This window comes from Jaculus jaculus, chromosome 11 (assembly GCF_020740685.1).
Source record: "Jaculus jaculus isolate mJacJac1 chromosome 11, mJacJac1.mat.Y.cur, whole genome shotgun sequence".
NCBI classification, from domain to species: Eukaryota; Metazoa; Chordata; class Mammalia; order Rodentia; family Dipodidae; genus Jaculus; species Jaculus jaculus.
In genome coordinates, this window is record NC_059112.1 from 59,132,963 (window position 1) to 59,148,441 (window position 15,479).

The 15,479-nt window shown below is 44.4% G+C and overlaps 1 protein-coding gene across 4 annotated transcripts in view; it reads left to right on the forward strand.

Moving 5' to 3' along the window:
• Rgs12 (regulator of G protein signaling 12) overlaps positions 1-15,479 on the forward strand; it is a 174,075-nt gene that overhangs the window by 107,697 nt on the left and 50,899 nt on the right. For all 4 annotated transcript variants that reach the window (XM_045161344.1, XM_045161346.1, XM_045161345.1 and 1 more), the window contains one exon: positions 11,967-11,988. In XM_045161344.1, coding sequence (XP_045017279.1) covers positions 11,967-11,988 — 22 coding nt within the window. The remainder of the gene's footprint in view (positions 1-11,966; positions 11,989-15,479) is intronic.

A 15,479-nucleotide genomic window follows, 5' to 3' on the forward strand; every position in this document is an offset into this window, starting at 1 on the left:
TACCAACTTCTATAGTAGACGGCTTCAGATTCAGTGAGATGAACTTCCAGACCAGACACTGAAAGGCCCAAGAATTCAGAAGGTCAGAAATACTATCACGCTCCAAGGGGAGCTTAAGCAGGCTCCCTGCATACCTCAAACTCCAGGCTTTACTCTCTGTTGGAAGCAAGTAAAGAATCCCTCTTCTCATTATATCAGAGCCCACTCCTAATATAAAACTAGGTAAAAGGGCATGAGATAGCCCTCAAGGATGGGAAATGAGTAATAAAGTGAACCACTTATTTGGTTTCTGTAAATAGCCTTACACTATAAGCCTTAATAGCCCACACTGTTAGCCTTAGTAGCTCGCACCATAAGCTGTAGCAGCCTGCCTCAGACCTCCAAGGTCATAGGAGGCTGATACCATACTCTGCTACCCCCACCTAAGGAATTACACAAGTGCTAACCTCCAAGGTCATAGGAGACTGGAACCACACTCTGCTACTCCCACCCAAGGACCTGCGCAAATGCTGACCACCAAGGTCATAAACTAATTGGCTTAGAAACTATGGGGTGGCACCAACTGACTGGCTAACACCCTGCGGGGCTCCTAATATTAGAAAATGATTGGTCTAAGGCACAGGCTTTGTTAGAAACCCTATAAAAACTGTCCTGTTCCTGCATTCAGGGCTCTGCAGTCCTCTACCCCTGTGCGGTGTACGACTGTGGGCCCCAGTGCGCTTGGAATAAAATCCTCTTGCAGTTTGCATCAAGACCGCTTCTCGTGAGTGAGTGATTTGGGGTGTCGCCTTATTCGGGCAGAGCGTGGGGACCCCCTGTGGGGGTTTTTTCCTACAACACAGTTATGGATAAAGGGATATTTATTGAAGCTTACAGATCCAGGGGAAGTTCCATAATGGCAGAACAAGCTGGCCCACCTTCACAGGTCCTAGAAGAGAGAGAGGGGGTGGGTGGGAGGTGGGCAGGCAGGCACAAGCCTAAAAGTAAAAAGCCACACAGCCCAGCACACTTCAGGAACTCAAGATAGGCACACTTTGCATATCTTTAGATCAAAATCTGAAACCCACCACCACACCTTAACATCCGCCCAATGACACTGCCTCCAGCCAGGTGGCTCCAGATGTAAACTACAAACTAATAAAACACTGAATATGTTAGGGGCCATCTATTCAAACTACCCCATTTTGCAGATTGAGCAGCTACCAGGTTCCTTGACTCTCAAGCCAGTAATCTGCTATTGTTGGAATGTTGTAAGATAATCCAATAAATTCCCTTTTAATACAGTTCATTCTATCGGTTCTGTTCCTCTAGAGAACCCTGACTTAATACAGTGGGCAAACCCCATCTCATCCTGAGCACTTGAGCAATGTCCTAGCCAAGATATGAATAATATGCCCTGCCACCATCCCAAGGAGATAAAGTGTTCAGGAAATCACCATGTAAAAAGTGACAGCAGGGCTTCCAGGTAAGATGGTGGCATAGGAGCCACTTCAGTGTAATCTAGGGAGGAAAATAAACAGAAAAACAGCAAAATACTCTCTTCTACCAAAAAAGGAAGAAGTATAAATTATTATCAAACATAGCAGAGAAGCAAGAGAGACTAAGATCTTTCGGAAAGGAGGAAACCAGCCACAGTTTCACCTAGGCCCCAGCAGCCCTGGCCTGTGCCCACCTGCCCGGCCAGCACAGTGTTGCAGAAACCAGGTGGAGAGATTTTCCACTCACATCAGCTTCCTTGCAAAAATCAGGAAACATAAAGGAAAAGATAGCAGGGAGCAGCTGCTGAAGGAGGTACAAATGGGACCGTCTAAGCAGCGCCTATATACTCCAAGCATCTTGCACAGCTTCCCATCCCCCAGCCATTAGTGCCTTGGACCTCTGGAGAACTCATTCACCCCTGGCTACTTGGCATCCAGCAGAGCTGACAGAACACTACATCCACAGTGCAACAGAGAGGGATTGAGGTTGACACACAGCATTGGTGAAATTGGAAGCCATCCCAAAAGGTAAACAGGGCCAGTTTACATAAAGGCAGGAACAAAGGCCTGCGTTGGAAGTGCTAATCTCACCTTCCATGTCAGGGCAGGTTATGTGTTACATATTCTTGGTTTGTTTTACCATTCTCAATTAGCTGTATTTTGGGGTTGACTGTTGTTGCCTTTGATGTTTCTTGATGCATAGGGCCTTTGTCTTTTTCTTCTGTCATTATTGGGGGAAGGGTCTGACTCAGCCCCAGACTGACCTGGAACACATCTCAGACCAGAAATCTTAACCTCTCAGTTGACAGGATTAAGGGTTTGAGGCAACACACACCCTTAGGGACTTTGGCTTTATTAGATTATCTGTTTGAATTTATCCCCATTGCTGCATAAATACGCTCTGCTGGTTTGGATTGATGTGTATATTGATCAGTTGGATTTTAGAATTTGCTTACTAAATTGCTTCACCCAGTCTACTATAACACTTCAATAGGAGGCAATCTCAACATCTAGGGCCACTGCTGCTGTTTTCTTGGAGTATAAGAACTACACTTGGCACCTTAAGTTCCAGGATATATTTTATATATCCAGAACATATATAAAGTCATATTTACATGGCTAAGAACACTTTAGATAATTAGAAAACATAAGCAGCAAATTAACTCAAGATGTAAAAATCTCTACATTATAATCTAAGAAACACAAAAATTCAAGACAATACAATCCCACCAAAAATTATAAATCTGGGCTGGAGAGATGGCTTAGCAATTAAGCGCTTGCCTGTGAAGCCTAAGGACCCCGGTTTGAGGCTCGGTTCCCCAGGTCCCACATTAGCCAGATGCACAAGGGGGGGCGCACGCGTCTGGAGTTCGTTTGCAGAGGCTGGAAGCCCTGGCGCGCCCATTCTCTCTCTCTCCCTTTATCTGTCTTTCTCTCTGTGTCTGTCGCTCTCAAATAAATAAATAAAAAATTTAAAAAAAAATTATAAATCTATCAGAAATGACCCTCAGTGAGACTTTTAGGTGAAATGCCCAATAGATTTCAAGAAAATGACTATGCTTATACTCAAATCAAAGAAGAAAACAAAGGAATCAAACTCCTTAAGTAGAACAGAGGTAACCAACTTAATGAAATAAGGAAGTCAATAAAAGACATGAGGAAGTAAATAAAAATAATGAAACCATACCAATCAGCAATAGTAGAAATGAAAAACAGTAAGTCAAATATAAAACTTTCTACAAAGTCTCACCAGTAGAATGGATCAAGGAGAGGACAGAATATCTAAAGTAGAAGAACAGGTAGCAGATCTAAAGCAGTCCAACAAAGAGAAAGATAAACTAATAGAAAAGCATTTTTTTTTTGAGGATATAAAATAAACACACAGAAATCAGTAGCCTTCCTATATAATAACAACAAACATGCTAAAGATGAAATCAGGGAATCACTCCCATTCACAGTAGCCTTAAAAAAATAATAAAATATCTTGGAATAAACCCAACCAAGGAAGTGAAGGATCTCTACAATGAAAACTTTAAACACTCAAGACAAAAAGTGCAGAAGACACTAAAAAATGGAAAGACATTCCATGTTCTTGGATTGGAAGAATCACTATTGCGAAAATGGCAATCTTACCAAACACAATCTATACATTTAATGCAATCCCCATCAAAATTTCAATGATATTCTTCACAGAAATAGAAAAATCAATCCTAAAATTCATTTGGAACCACAAAAACTCTCAAATATCCAAAACAATTTTGAGCAACAACAATAAGGCTGGTGGTGTTACCATAACTGATTTTAACCTGTATGACAGAGCCATAGTACAAAACAGCATGATACTGGCCCAAAAACTGACACGTAGACCAGTGGAACAGAATAGACCCAGATATAAGTCTGGACAGCTATACCTGATCTTTGACAAAAATGCCAAAAATACTCATTGTGGAAAAGACAGCCTCTTCAGCAAATAGTGCTGGGGAAACTGGATATCTATATGTAGAAGGATGAAAAATAGAATCTTTTTTTTTTTTTTTTTGTGGTTTTTCGAGGTAGGGTCTTACTCTGGCTCAGGCTGACCTGGAATTCACTATGTAGTCTCAGGGTGGCCTCGAACTCACTGTGATCCTCCTACCTTTGCCTCCCAAGTGCTGGGATTAAAGGCCACCACGCCCTGTGCGAAAATAGATTCTTATCTCTCTCCATGTATAAGAATTAAGTCCAGATGTATGAAAGGCCTTAATATCAGACCCAAACTCTGAAACTATTAGAGGAAAAGGTAGGGGAAACCCTTCAACATATTGGCATAGGCAATGCCTTTCTGAATACAACCCCAGTGGCTCAGGAAATGAAACCACTGATCAACTGCTGGGACCTCATGAAATTACAGAGCTTTTGTATAGCAAAGGACACTGTGAATAGAGCAAAGAGGCAACCTGCAGAATGGAAGAAAATCTTTGCCAGCTAGACATCTGACAGAGCCAGGATATACAAAGTATTCAGAAAACTAAATAATAAGAAATCAAACAACCCAATTAAAAATGGGCTATGGAACTAAATAAAGAGTTCTCAGAAGAAGAAATACAGATGGCATGTAAACATCTTTAAAAATGTTCTATATCCCTAGTAATCAAAGGAAATGCAAATTAAAACTACTTTGAGATTCCATCTCCTGTCAGATTGGCTAGTATCAAGAAATAAAATGACAATAAATGCTGGCAAGGATGTAGAAAAAGAGGAACCCTTCTACACTTTTGGTGGGAATGTAAACTGGTATAACCATTGTGAAAATCAGTGTAGAGGTTCCTGAGACAGCTAAAAACAGATCTGCCATATGATCCAGCTATACCACTCCTAGGCATATATATCCTAAGGACTCATTGTACTACCTTAGAGACACTTGCACATCCACATTTATTGGTGCTGTATTCACAATAGCTATGAAATGAAACCAGCCTAGATGTCCCCCAACTGGAGAGTGGATAATGAAGATATAGTACATTTATACAATAGCATTCAATTCAGCAGTAAAGATAAATGAAATTTTGAGGGAAATGAATAGACCTGGAAAGGATTATACTTAGTGAGGTAACCCAGGCCCAGAAAGCCAAGCACCCCATGTTCTCGCTCATATGTGGAGCCTAACTGCAGATGTTTGGACTAGTGTATGAGTTGGAATAAAACTTTGAAGCAAGGCCAGTAAATTAGAAAGGGGATATAAGGGAAGGAGGAGAGGGGAGTACTTAAAAGGGTTGGTATTGTATACATGTAAGTAGAAAAACAGATTACTGGGGGTGGGAAGGCCTAAGTGAGGTCAAGGGAAGAGATTGAATAAAGGAAGGTTAATGAAAATCTAAGAGAGTGGGCTGGAGAGATGACTTAGCGGTTAAGGTGCTTGCCTGCAAAGCCAAAGGGCCTTGTTTCAATTTCCCAGTACTCACATAAGCCAGATGCACAAGGAGGTGCATGTGTCTGGAGTTCTTTTACAGTAGCTGGAAGTCCTAGCATGTCCATTCTCTCTCTCTCTCTCTTTGCGTCTTTGCCTCTCTCAAATAAGTAAAATAAGATATTTTTAAAAATCTAAGAGGGTATGAATAAGTCATATGTAAACCTATGTTTTCAGACAATAGAGCACCCAGAAGCCATAGATTGGTACTAGAAAAAATTCAATGCTAGGGATGGGATACCTTCTACTGAGTTGTTGGCCCTAAAAAATTATAGGCCACTGCCAAGGCTCTTGGTTTCCCACCAGGAATAGATGGTAAGACCCTATTGCTGAAGACTCCAAATACTTGAGCTACAAGGTCACTGAGAAGTCAAACTGGAGCTGAGCTGAAAACCTCCTCTGTGTAGACCAGCTGACCGAAGAAAGATGGAAAAAGCTATGCTACATGCAGCTCCATGGGAGAGAGAGAAGTCATCAGTGTAGATGAACAACAGTGGACACTGCAAGCCTTAATTTGGGCCATCCAATGAGCCACCAGGTGCAATAGTGGCATGTCTGTTGTGGAGGAAACCAATCACTTTCTAATTGGATTAGAGGTCTGCTCCATGGGAGAGAATACATGCCTGATACTGAAAACCTATGACGGGCAGGCGAAGTCATGAGCCCTAAAGGTATAGCACCTACTGGTATCTGGCTAAATGCATATATTATGCTCACCAAATTGCCCAGTAAGCACTTTCTTAATGTTCATACCCATATATTAATGCCACTCTCACTTTTGGTTAGAGAAGCTTCTCTTTTCAGATGGCATTGACCTCTGGGACGATTCAAAAGGCACCATAGTACTGAGAAGTGACAGAGCAGTGTTCAACACTGAAACATCTCCATCACATCTTCCAAAGCTCAGGGTCCATTGCGGAAGATGTGGCAGGAAGAATGTAAGAGCCAAAGGAAGTATAGGACTCCTTACAATGCACTCTTCCAGACACAAAATGGCCTGAATATCCATGACCTTGCAGTGCCTAGCACTACCTACACAAGACCAGTATAATAGGAGGAAAAAATGATGACATCAAAATAAAAGAGAGACTGATCAAAAGGGAGAAGGGAGATAATGGAAAGTGAGTTACGAAGGGGAAAGTGAGAGGGAGGGAATTATGATTTATGGTCTATAGTTATGGACATTGTCAATAAAAATAATAAAAAATTTTTTAAAAGGTACCACAGGGGCTAGAGAGATGGCTCCATGGTAAAGGCACTTGCTTGCAGAGTCTAATGATCTGAGCTCAGTTCCCCAGTACCCATGTAAAGCCAGATGTACAAAGTGGTGATTGTATCTGGAGTCCATTTGTAACAGCTGGAGTCTGACACACCCATTCTATCTGACTCACTTCTATCTCTGTGCTTTCAAATGAATAAATAAAATTATTTTTATTTTTTAAATTATTTTAAATTTGTATTTATTTGAGAGAGAATTGGTACACCAGGGCCTTCACCCGCTATAAGTGGACTCCACATGCATGTACCACCTTGTGCATCTGGCTTACATGGGTCCTGGTGAGTTGAACCTGGGTCCTTTGGCTTTGCAGACAAGTGCCATATCCACAAAGCCATCTCTCCAGCCCAATAAAATTATTTTTTTAAAGTCACAACAGAAGTCTGGATTTCTCCGTGGGAGCTATCATTAGTCTCATAGGAAACAGGAATGAGTTGGGGGTCTCTGCCTTTTCCTCCCCCACCCTTACCTACTGTTTCCTGTCCTGTAAATAATGGGCCAGTCTCTCTTCCTTATAGCTTTGTCCCCTCCTACTTGCCCTGTCACTTATAGAGCCACTAGTTCCTTAGTTGCCTTGGTGTTCTTGTCATAGTGTACAGAGGCCAACTGAAGGCCACTGTGACTTTTCATGAGTAGAGAACTGGTTGTTGGTTTAGGTTATACAAGACCCTATCATTCCAGGGTGTGTTCTGATAAAATGGTAAATGTTAGACAAAAGTAGTTGAACTAATGAGAATAGCGTTATTTCTTTGCAAATCAGCCTCTAGGAAATGTTGCTTATTTCTCTGAAAACATGCGAACTTGGATGGGTGTGGTGGTCTGTGTCCAGGTAATATTAAAATACATCCTCATAGATCTTCACTTTCAGATGAATGCTTGGTGAAAGATAAATGGCTGCCAGGATAAGAAATGCACTGGTAAGATGGACACTCTAGGGAGAAAGTTATGTAATAGATGGTCAGGTGGCGCAGTATGTGTGGAATAATTCTGGTAGATTTGTCTTTAATTAGGTGGTCAGTCCTGTGAAGCATTTAGGGGCCTTGAAAGATGGGGGTTAGAGTGACCTCAGTTCTTTTTTTAAAAATTTTAAATATTTATTATTTGACAGAGAAAGAGGGAGAGAAAGTGAGAGAATGGGTGCACCAGGGCCTCTGGCCACTGCAACCGAACTCCAGATGTGTACGCCCCCTTGTGCATCTGGCTAACATGGGTCCTGGGGAATTGAACCTGGGTCCTTTGGCCTTGGAGGCAAATGCCTTAACTGTTAAGCCATCCCTCCAGTCCATCAGTTCTTTACTACTTCACTGCCCCATGCACACCTGCAGAGCAGAGTCCACCAACTCATGGCTGCCATACCTAGAACTTAAGAGTGTGGGACTTGGAATAGCTTTTGGAACAGTATCCATCGTGGGAAAAGGGAAGGAGACACCTGGCTTGAGGGAGTGGCTCCTGAATTCTCTCTGAAACTTTCTGCCCCACTGTTGAATCTTTGGCTTTGGTGACTATAGTTATCATCCTCAGAAATTATGTTGTTATCTTTCAGAGCTGCTGCCTTCTTTACCTTCTTTTCACACTCTGCCTTTCTTTATAGTTTCATGGTTCATATTCCATATAGTTTTTTTTCTAGCATTTGAGGCTGTTTGATATTCTTTTTACTGACTCTTACTTGTGGCTCCCTTGGGCTGTGACAGGGAGCTCTTATTCAGGTGAAACACTCGTTGGGACTCCTTGGGGTGTGGCCATGCTGTTTTCTTCCTGGTGAACTTGCTTACTTTGTCCTTAAAGTGTATGTGCACATGACAACACCCTGTCTCCAGGGCTCACTGAATGGAGAGTCTCAGATGATAACGATTGGGTAGCGGTGCTATGGCAGATCTGTCCTGGGCTGTCCCCTAGTGGCCGTTGCTTTAGCTGCTGCTGATTCTCTGCCTGCTTTTTCATGGGCCTAAGGAGCAGTAATATATTAAAAAGCATGCTTCTCTCCATACTTTCCTTTTTCACCCATTTTTCTATAAGTTTAAAATTTATGATCCCACAGTGATTGCCGTAACCCCAATGAGGAGGGCCCCCACAGTAATGGGAGTTGGGGCAAGGGGGCAAAAGTGTATTACCTGTTATTTTATATATATATATAAAGTAAGATAAAAATAAAGTTTAAGCTGTGCGTGGTGGCACACACCTTTAATCCCAGCACTTGGGAGGCAAAGGTAAGAGGATTGTCATGAGTTCGAGGCCACCCTGAGACTTCATAGTGAATTCCAGGTCAGCCTAGGCTGGAGTGAGACCCTACCTCAAAAAACCAAAATAAATAAATAAATAAATAAAAACAAAGTTTGCAGCTGGGTGTGGTAGTGCATGCCTTTAATCCCGGCACTTGGGAGGCAGAGGTAGGAGGATTGCTGTGAGTTCAAGGCCACCCTGAGAAGAATTCCGGGTCAGCCTGGACTAGAGTGAAATCCTACCTCAAAAAAAAACCCCAAAACAAAAAATTTTTAAAAATTAAGTTTTCCTTTACAAGAAGGTGTCTGTGGAACTTTTCTTTCATCTGGCAATAATAGCTCAGCACCTTATCAGACTAGGACAGCACTGTCCTCATCCCCACCCTCCTTGCCCCTCATGATCATTGCAGGCTCAAAGACCACTTTCTCCCTTCCTGTCTGTGGCATCCATCTCCCTTTTCCTGAGTCTTGAGGCTCTCCTGATTGTGTCATTATGCTGGTGTTCCTGACTGCTGGGATCTGGGCTTTGCTTATCTTGTTTTCACTAGCATAAAGGTTATACCTTTCTTTTTTTGTATGTGAGGTAGGGTCTCACTCTAGCTCAGCCTGACCTGGAATTCACTATGTAGTCTCAGGGCGGCCTCAAACTCATGGTGATCCTCCTACCTCTGCCTCCCAAGTGCTGGGATTCAAGGAATGTGCCACCATGCCAGGCTCTCCCTGGTTTTTTGAGGTAGGGTCTCACTCTAGTTCCAGATGACCTGGAATTCACTCTGTGGTCTCAGGGTGGCCTTGAACTCATGGTGATCCTCATACTTTTGCCTCCCAAGTGCTGGTATTGAAGGTGTGCACCACTACGCCCAGCGAGGTTTATACTTTATGATACTAGTATAGGCCGCATTTAAAAAATTATTTTATTTATTTATTTGAGAGAGAGAGAGAGGCAGATAGAGAGAAAGAGAGAATGGGCACGCCAGGGCATCTAGCCACTGCAAATGAACTCTAGATGCATGTGCCCTTTTGTGCATCTATCTGGCTTACATGGGTCCTGGGGAATTGAACTGGGGTCCTTAGTGTTTGCAGGCAGATGCCTTAACCGCTAAGCCATTTCCCCAGCCTATAGGTAGCATTTTGTTAGTGTGCATAGCCTTGCAGATTTTCTTCTCAAAATCCCTGGGTAAGAGCAGTCTTTAGTGCCCTTCAGGCTTCCACTGTGGTGGCAAAGGACTTGCTATGGGTGTGGAAAGAATGGTCCATGAAAGAGGCCAGCCAAGATGGCCTCGTGTGGCTTGAAGAGTGTCTGACAAGGCTAAAGTTAGAAGAGGTCACACTGTGAACCTCTGTGTGTGTGTGTGTGTGTGTGTGTGTGTACGTGATATGTGCTGTGGCTCACATGTGGGGATCAAAGGACAGATTGGGGTCTGGGGAAATGGCACAGTGGTTAAAGTGTTTGTCTGAAAAGCCTAAGGACCCTGGCTTAGTTCCCCAGGACCCACATAAGCTGGATGCACATGGGGGCACATGTGTCTAGAATTCATTTGCAATGGCTAGAGGCTTTGACATGCCCATTCTCTTCCTCTCTCTATTTGCCTCTTCTCCCCCTCTCTCAAATAAATAAATAAATAAATAATACATATTTTAAAGGACAGATTGGAGTATTGGTCCTTGCCTTCCACTTTATTTGAGGCAGGCTTTCACATTGTACCCATTTGCATTTGCCTGGAACCTTTTGGGACCTTCTGAGGTCTGTAGCTTGGGTCCCAACAGGAAAGGGATGGCAAGGCCTCCCCAGTGACAGTCCCTTAGGTGGAGAGGACTGACTGGTGTCCATGCAGTTCAGGAATGCAAAACAGGATGTGCAAAATACAGTTGCTGTGGGTAGATCACTTATTTTAGTTTAAACTAATGTGTATTATGAATTCTTTGGCATTGCCATGGAGGGTAGATGGTGTCTCATGGCCATGGGTCCCAGGAACTCCTATTGGAAGCTCACACTCCTTTTGCTTGGTTATCTCCCCATGTTAGAGTTTGGCCAAAGGGGTCTAATGGCTTTCAACGGGCTGGGGAGGCCCAGCTATTTGGTGAGCCAGGCTTTTCTCATGTGCTGTCTGAGCCTTGGCAGAGAGATTCTGAGTGCCAGCCTTCCTCAGCTGAAGCCTGGGTGCTACAGAAAGGATGAAAAACCCTGGGGAGGAAAGGTCTGAGGGTGTGGGCCAGGCAACTTCCTATGTAGCCTAGGCCATGGGCTTCTCCCATGTTCCTCTCACTTCTCCTGGGGCCCTCAAATGCCCCTGGGCTACCTACCTCCTTTTGTAGATTCCCTCCTGGTTCTTGTCATAAGATAGTCACCACCTGCTTTCTGACAGCTTAACTGATTGTTAATATCCTACTAGTGTCCCCCCAACAGTCCTCAGATGAATCTAGGCTGCCGTCATTCAGAGAACTACTGGCAGCTTTTATTCTGAATGTCTGTCTTCTGGCAGCCCCACAGCAGGCTAGCTTGCTGGAGGGTCTCCTTTCCTGATGGACAATTCTAAATCCCTCTAGCCTCATACTCTTTTTAGATTACCACCCCCCTGGAGGCCTCGCCAGGGTTTTTGATGGCCACTTACACCCCAAAGTGGGGCTTGGCACACATCCTTCCCTGCCTTCAGTGATGCTTCTGTGCTCTCAGGGTTCGGGCCCCACCCTGGGGTGGAAGTGATACTGGGGGTTTCACAGACCTGAGTGTCACTCACAGAGCTGATCCTGAGTCTTGTCAAGCTGTTATCATTGAGGCTTTTAATGAGACTATGATGTCTGACATGCTTGGATCTGTTCTTTACTGGCGAAAATGACGGCAACTTCCTCTTGCAGGGAGTCACCAGCCGGGGCGGAGTTGAGAGCACAGACTTGACTCATGCTGTCTCCTTCCCTCAGTGCCTACCGGGGTAGTGTGGGAGCCTCGCAGGACCTCGGGTTGTGTTCTCAGATGGACTGACTACACACTGTCCCCAAGTCTTTCCATGAGTCGTAATTAACTCATGTCTCTTTCTCTTTTCTTTCAGTCTGCAACTGTGTCTGATGGTGGTAAGTTACAATTTCTGATATATGTATTTTATTATTAATCTTGTTGTCAAACTGTGAAAATGTGTTTGCCATTGGATGCAATTAAGAAAGATGTTTTATTTGCCTTTCCCTGTCCCCTGTGGAAGGGTCTTGGTTGGGGTGGATCTCGGGGGAGCTTCCTATTGGCCTCAGCATGTGTTGACTGAAATGGTGATAGAAGCTTCACAGTGGCTGGGCCCTGGCAGTGTGCTGGGCTGCAGTACAGGCTCCCGCATGCCTGTGAGCGACAAGCCAAAACCTGCTTTGCCCATCCCTCACACAACCAGCAAGTTAAGATTTCAAAGCACTGTCTGAATTTGGGCAAGTCTGGAAGTTTCCCTCTGAGGAAAAGTCTGAAAGATGGAACTGAGAGTGGGATGGAGAGGAATAAAAATTCTATCTTTAAATAATTTTGTACCAAAGATCTTTCTAGTAGTGCCAGTCAGAAAGGGACATGGCTGGCAGTGTTTATTCTGCTTCTCTGGTATAATTCTTGTGTTTTTATTCAGTGATTAAAACAAGAAGCTTTCCAAAGCTATTTGGACACTTTCATATATATAGTCTTCATTGTTGATATTGTTTATAGTACTCTTATTGTAAGTTACAGAGAAACTTAATACAGTTTCTGGAAACTTCCTGCTGTCTCTCATCACAAATGCCGCCTTAATCCTTGGCCTTAGAATAGGCTGTTGTCTTTCTCCCTTAAGGAAGGTGGTGGGCAGAGTCCTTTGGAATCAGAGAATCAGGAAGGAGTGAGGCCTTGGGCTCTGCAGTACTTGCACCGTGGGAACTGGGGGAATGCATCTTGAATTTCAAGCATCCCATGCCACGAGTCAGACCACAGGAAGCCTGGAACTTGAGTGTTCAAGATGTAGTTTTATGAATAAAAGGAATTATATTTCTTATGTTCTGTATAGTAATGGTTGAGTCATTTGATCAGTCTTAAGCTAGGAGTGGGAAAAACTTATTTAATACAAGAAAAGAAATAGGACACGTAGCCAAGCCCAGGTTAAATACATCAGCTTACAGCACTGATTCCAACTTCTCTTTTCTGGTAAAGGACGTTTATTCTTATGGGAAATTTGAAAACTTGAGATGGTTTTCTAACACATCAGTTTAACTATGTGTAACACTTTTTATTTACTTCCAAAGTTCTCTTCTATTGGCAAGAGATGGGGGAACCCCATAGAGTTTCATTATGGTGTCTATGCTGTCATTTTTTAAAGCCACCCTTTCTCAGTACAAAAAGCCCCTGGCTCTTAGTCCCCACAGTTCTATGTGCCATTCTGAGGAAGTGTACTAGCCAGGTGATTCCCCTGCCTCTGGGAGCTTCTGCCCCCTGCCTCCTCTTCTTCTCCACTTAGCTGGGCCTTGTTTCTGTATGGAGGGCTCTGCCAGGGGAGAGTAAGGAATTTTAGCAACTGTGCCAGATAGCCATATGCGTATTGGTCTCTCCCCTCCCTCCCTCCCTCCCTCCCTCCCATATATTTATTTTTGAGAGAGAGAGGGAGAATGAATGGGCGTGCCAGGGCCTTAGCCACTACGAATGAACTCCTGATGCATGTGCCCCCTTGTGCACATGTGTGATATTGCGTGCTTGCGTCACTGCATCTGGCTACGTAGGACTTGGAGATCCAAACATGAGTTCTTAGGCTTTGCAGGTAAGCGCATTACCTGCTAAGCCATCTCTCCAGTCCAGTTAGTCACTTTCAAGCTTTTATTGTTTTTATACCTTCATTTTATTTTCTGGTCAAAATGAAAACACCATTTGGTTCTCTCTCTCTCTCTCTCTCTCTCTCTCTCTCTCTCTCTCTCTCTGTGTGTGTGTGTGTGTGTGTGTGTGTATGTTTAATTATTTGTGAGTAGAAAGAGTATGGGCACACCAGCGCCTCTTTCTTGCAGCTGCAAATAAATTCCAGATGCACATGCCACTTTGTGCATCTGGCTTCATATCATACTGGAGAATTGAACTCGGGCTGGCAGGCTTTGCAAGCAAATACCTTTAACAGCTGAGCTATCTTCCCAGCCCTCAATCTTATGTTAATTCCAGGAGGTCAATATTATCTGCTGGTGTTACAGATGGGAATACTGAGACAGTATGAGTGTGATACCAAGAGGGATTCCTGGGGCTCAAGCCTGGAGGAAAGCCTCTGCTCCAAGATCTGTTGCACCAGCTCCCACCATGCCCCGCTAGTCCTTACAGACAGCAGCACCTTTCCCTGTCCCCCCCCCCACACACACACGCAATGAACTTGTGCCTGTGGAGAGGGGCTGGGTGGAACTCAGATGTTTCCACAGAGATATTTTTATAGTCCTGGTCAGTGGTAGAGAGGTTCATGCAGGGGGCCTGGGAACCTCAGCACCCCATTGTTTCTGTGGGAAAAATTCTGAGTGCAGACAGATGAGGAGTGAGCTTTGGGTAGCCTTGTTCTCAGCCAGGCTGAAGCCTCCCCTTGTCCTGCCCAGGCCAGATGGTTGTTAATAAATCTCACAAGTGTCCTGTGTCTAGCTAACCATGCCTGTGAGAGACCAGGACTCTAGCCTTTTGTTTCAGGCCACTTTAGTTGTGTGTGTTGTCATCGTACAGTTTGTGGTTCTTTTAAGGAAGTTGGACAGCACTCTGTTTGCGTTCTTGGTCAGCAACCATGCTTTTCAACTGCTCAGAAGGTAAGGGCTCAAGGCCACCATTCATCACGGCCAGAGACCACTGGGTGTTGGCTTCTGTGGTGAAGAGCTGTAGAAGGTCTTGGGGGAAAAGATGCATGGTGAGCCAGGTGGCTTACACAGGTGTCATTCACCTGGGATCCCCTGCCTGGTGTGGAAATAGCCCCTCCCCAGGCCTCTGGCTGCACCTGTTCATAAGGTAGAAAGACATAAATTTCTTTTACCAAAGGACAAGTTTCTAGAGCCCTTGCAGAGACAGCATCATTTGCAATATGCCAAGGAAGCAGATTTGGGGTAGAAGTTAGTACTGTCATAGGCACAGATCAGTCGGTGGTAGTGGGGACTCGGTAGATTGAATGTGGCTGGGGGACCATGTGACACCCCTTTATGAGCCCTCTACACTGGCTCATCTTGTCCTCAGCTCCCCTGCTGGCCTTCTGGCTCTAAGGTCTCCCAGTCCCCATGTCTTCTGGTCACATCCTTCAGCTCTGCCCTGACTACTGTGTCTACTGGTCCCTCCATGTGGATCTGGGTCTCTACTTCATCCTGTCCTTGTAGGGCCTTCCCTGCCCCATGCACCTCAGCACCCATCCTTTGAAGTCTCCTCCAGGGCAGTAGCTGTGGCTGCCCAACCCTGAAGCTGGGCCCTTTCACTGACCAGGTCTACCTGGCACTATTGGTCTACCCTGTCTGCCAGTGACCCTTCAGCACACAAAGTCTCTCACTGACCTGCCACCTTGTACTTCCCTCTGCCTGTGCATCTGCCCCATCCCTGCCTCTTACTCTGCAAGCCCGTGTTCACTCCTGCC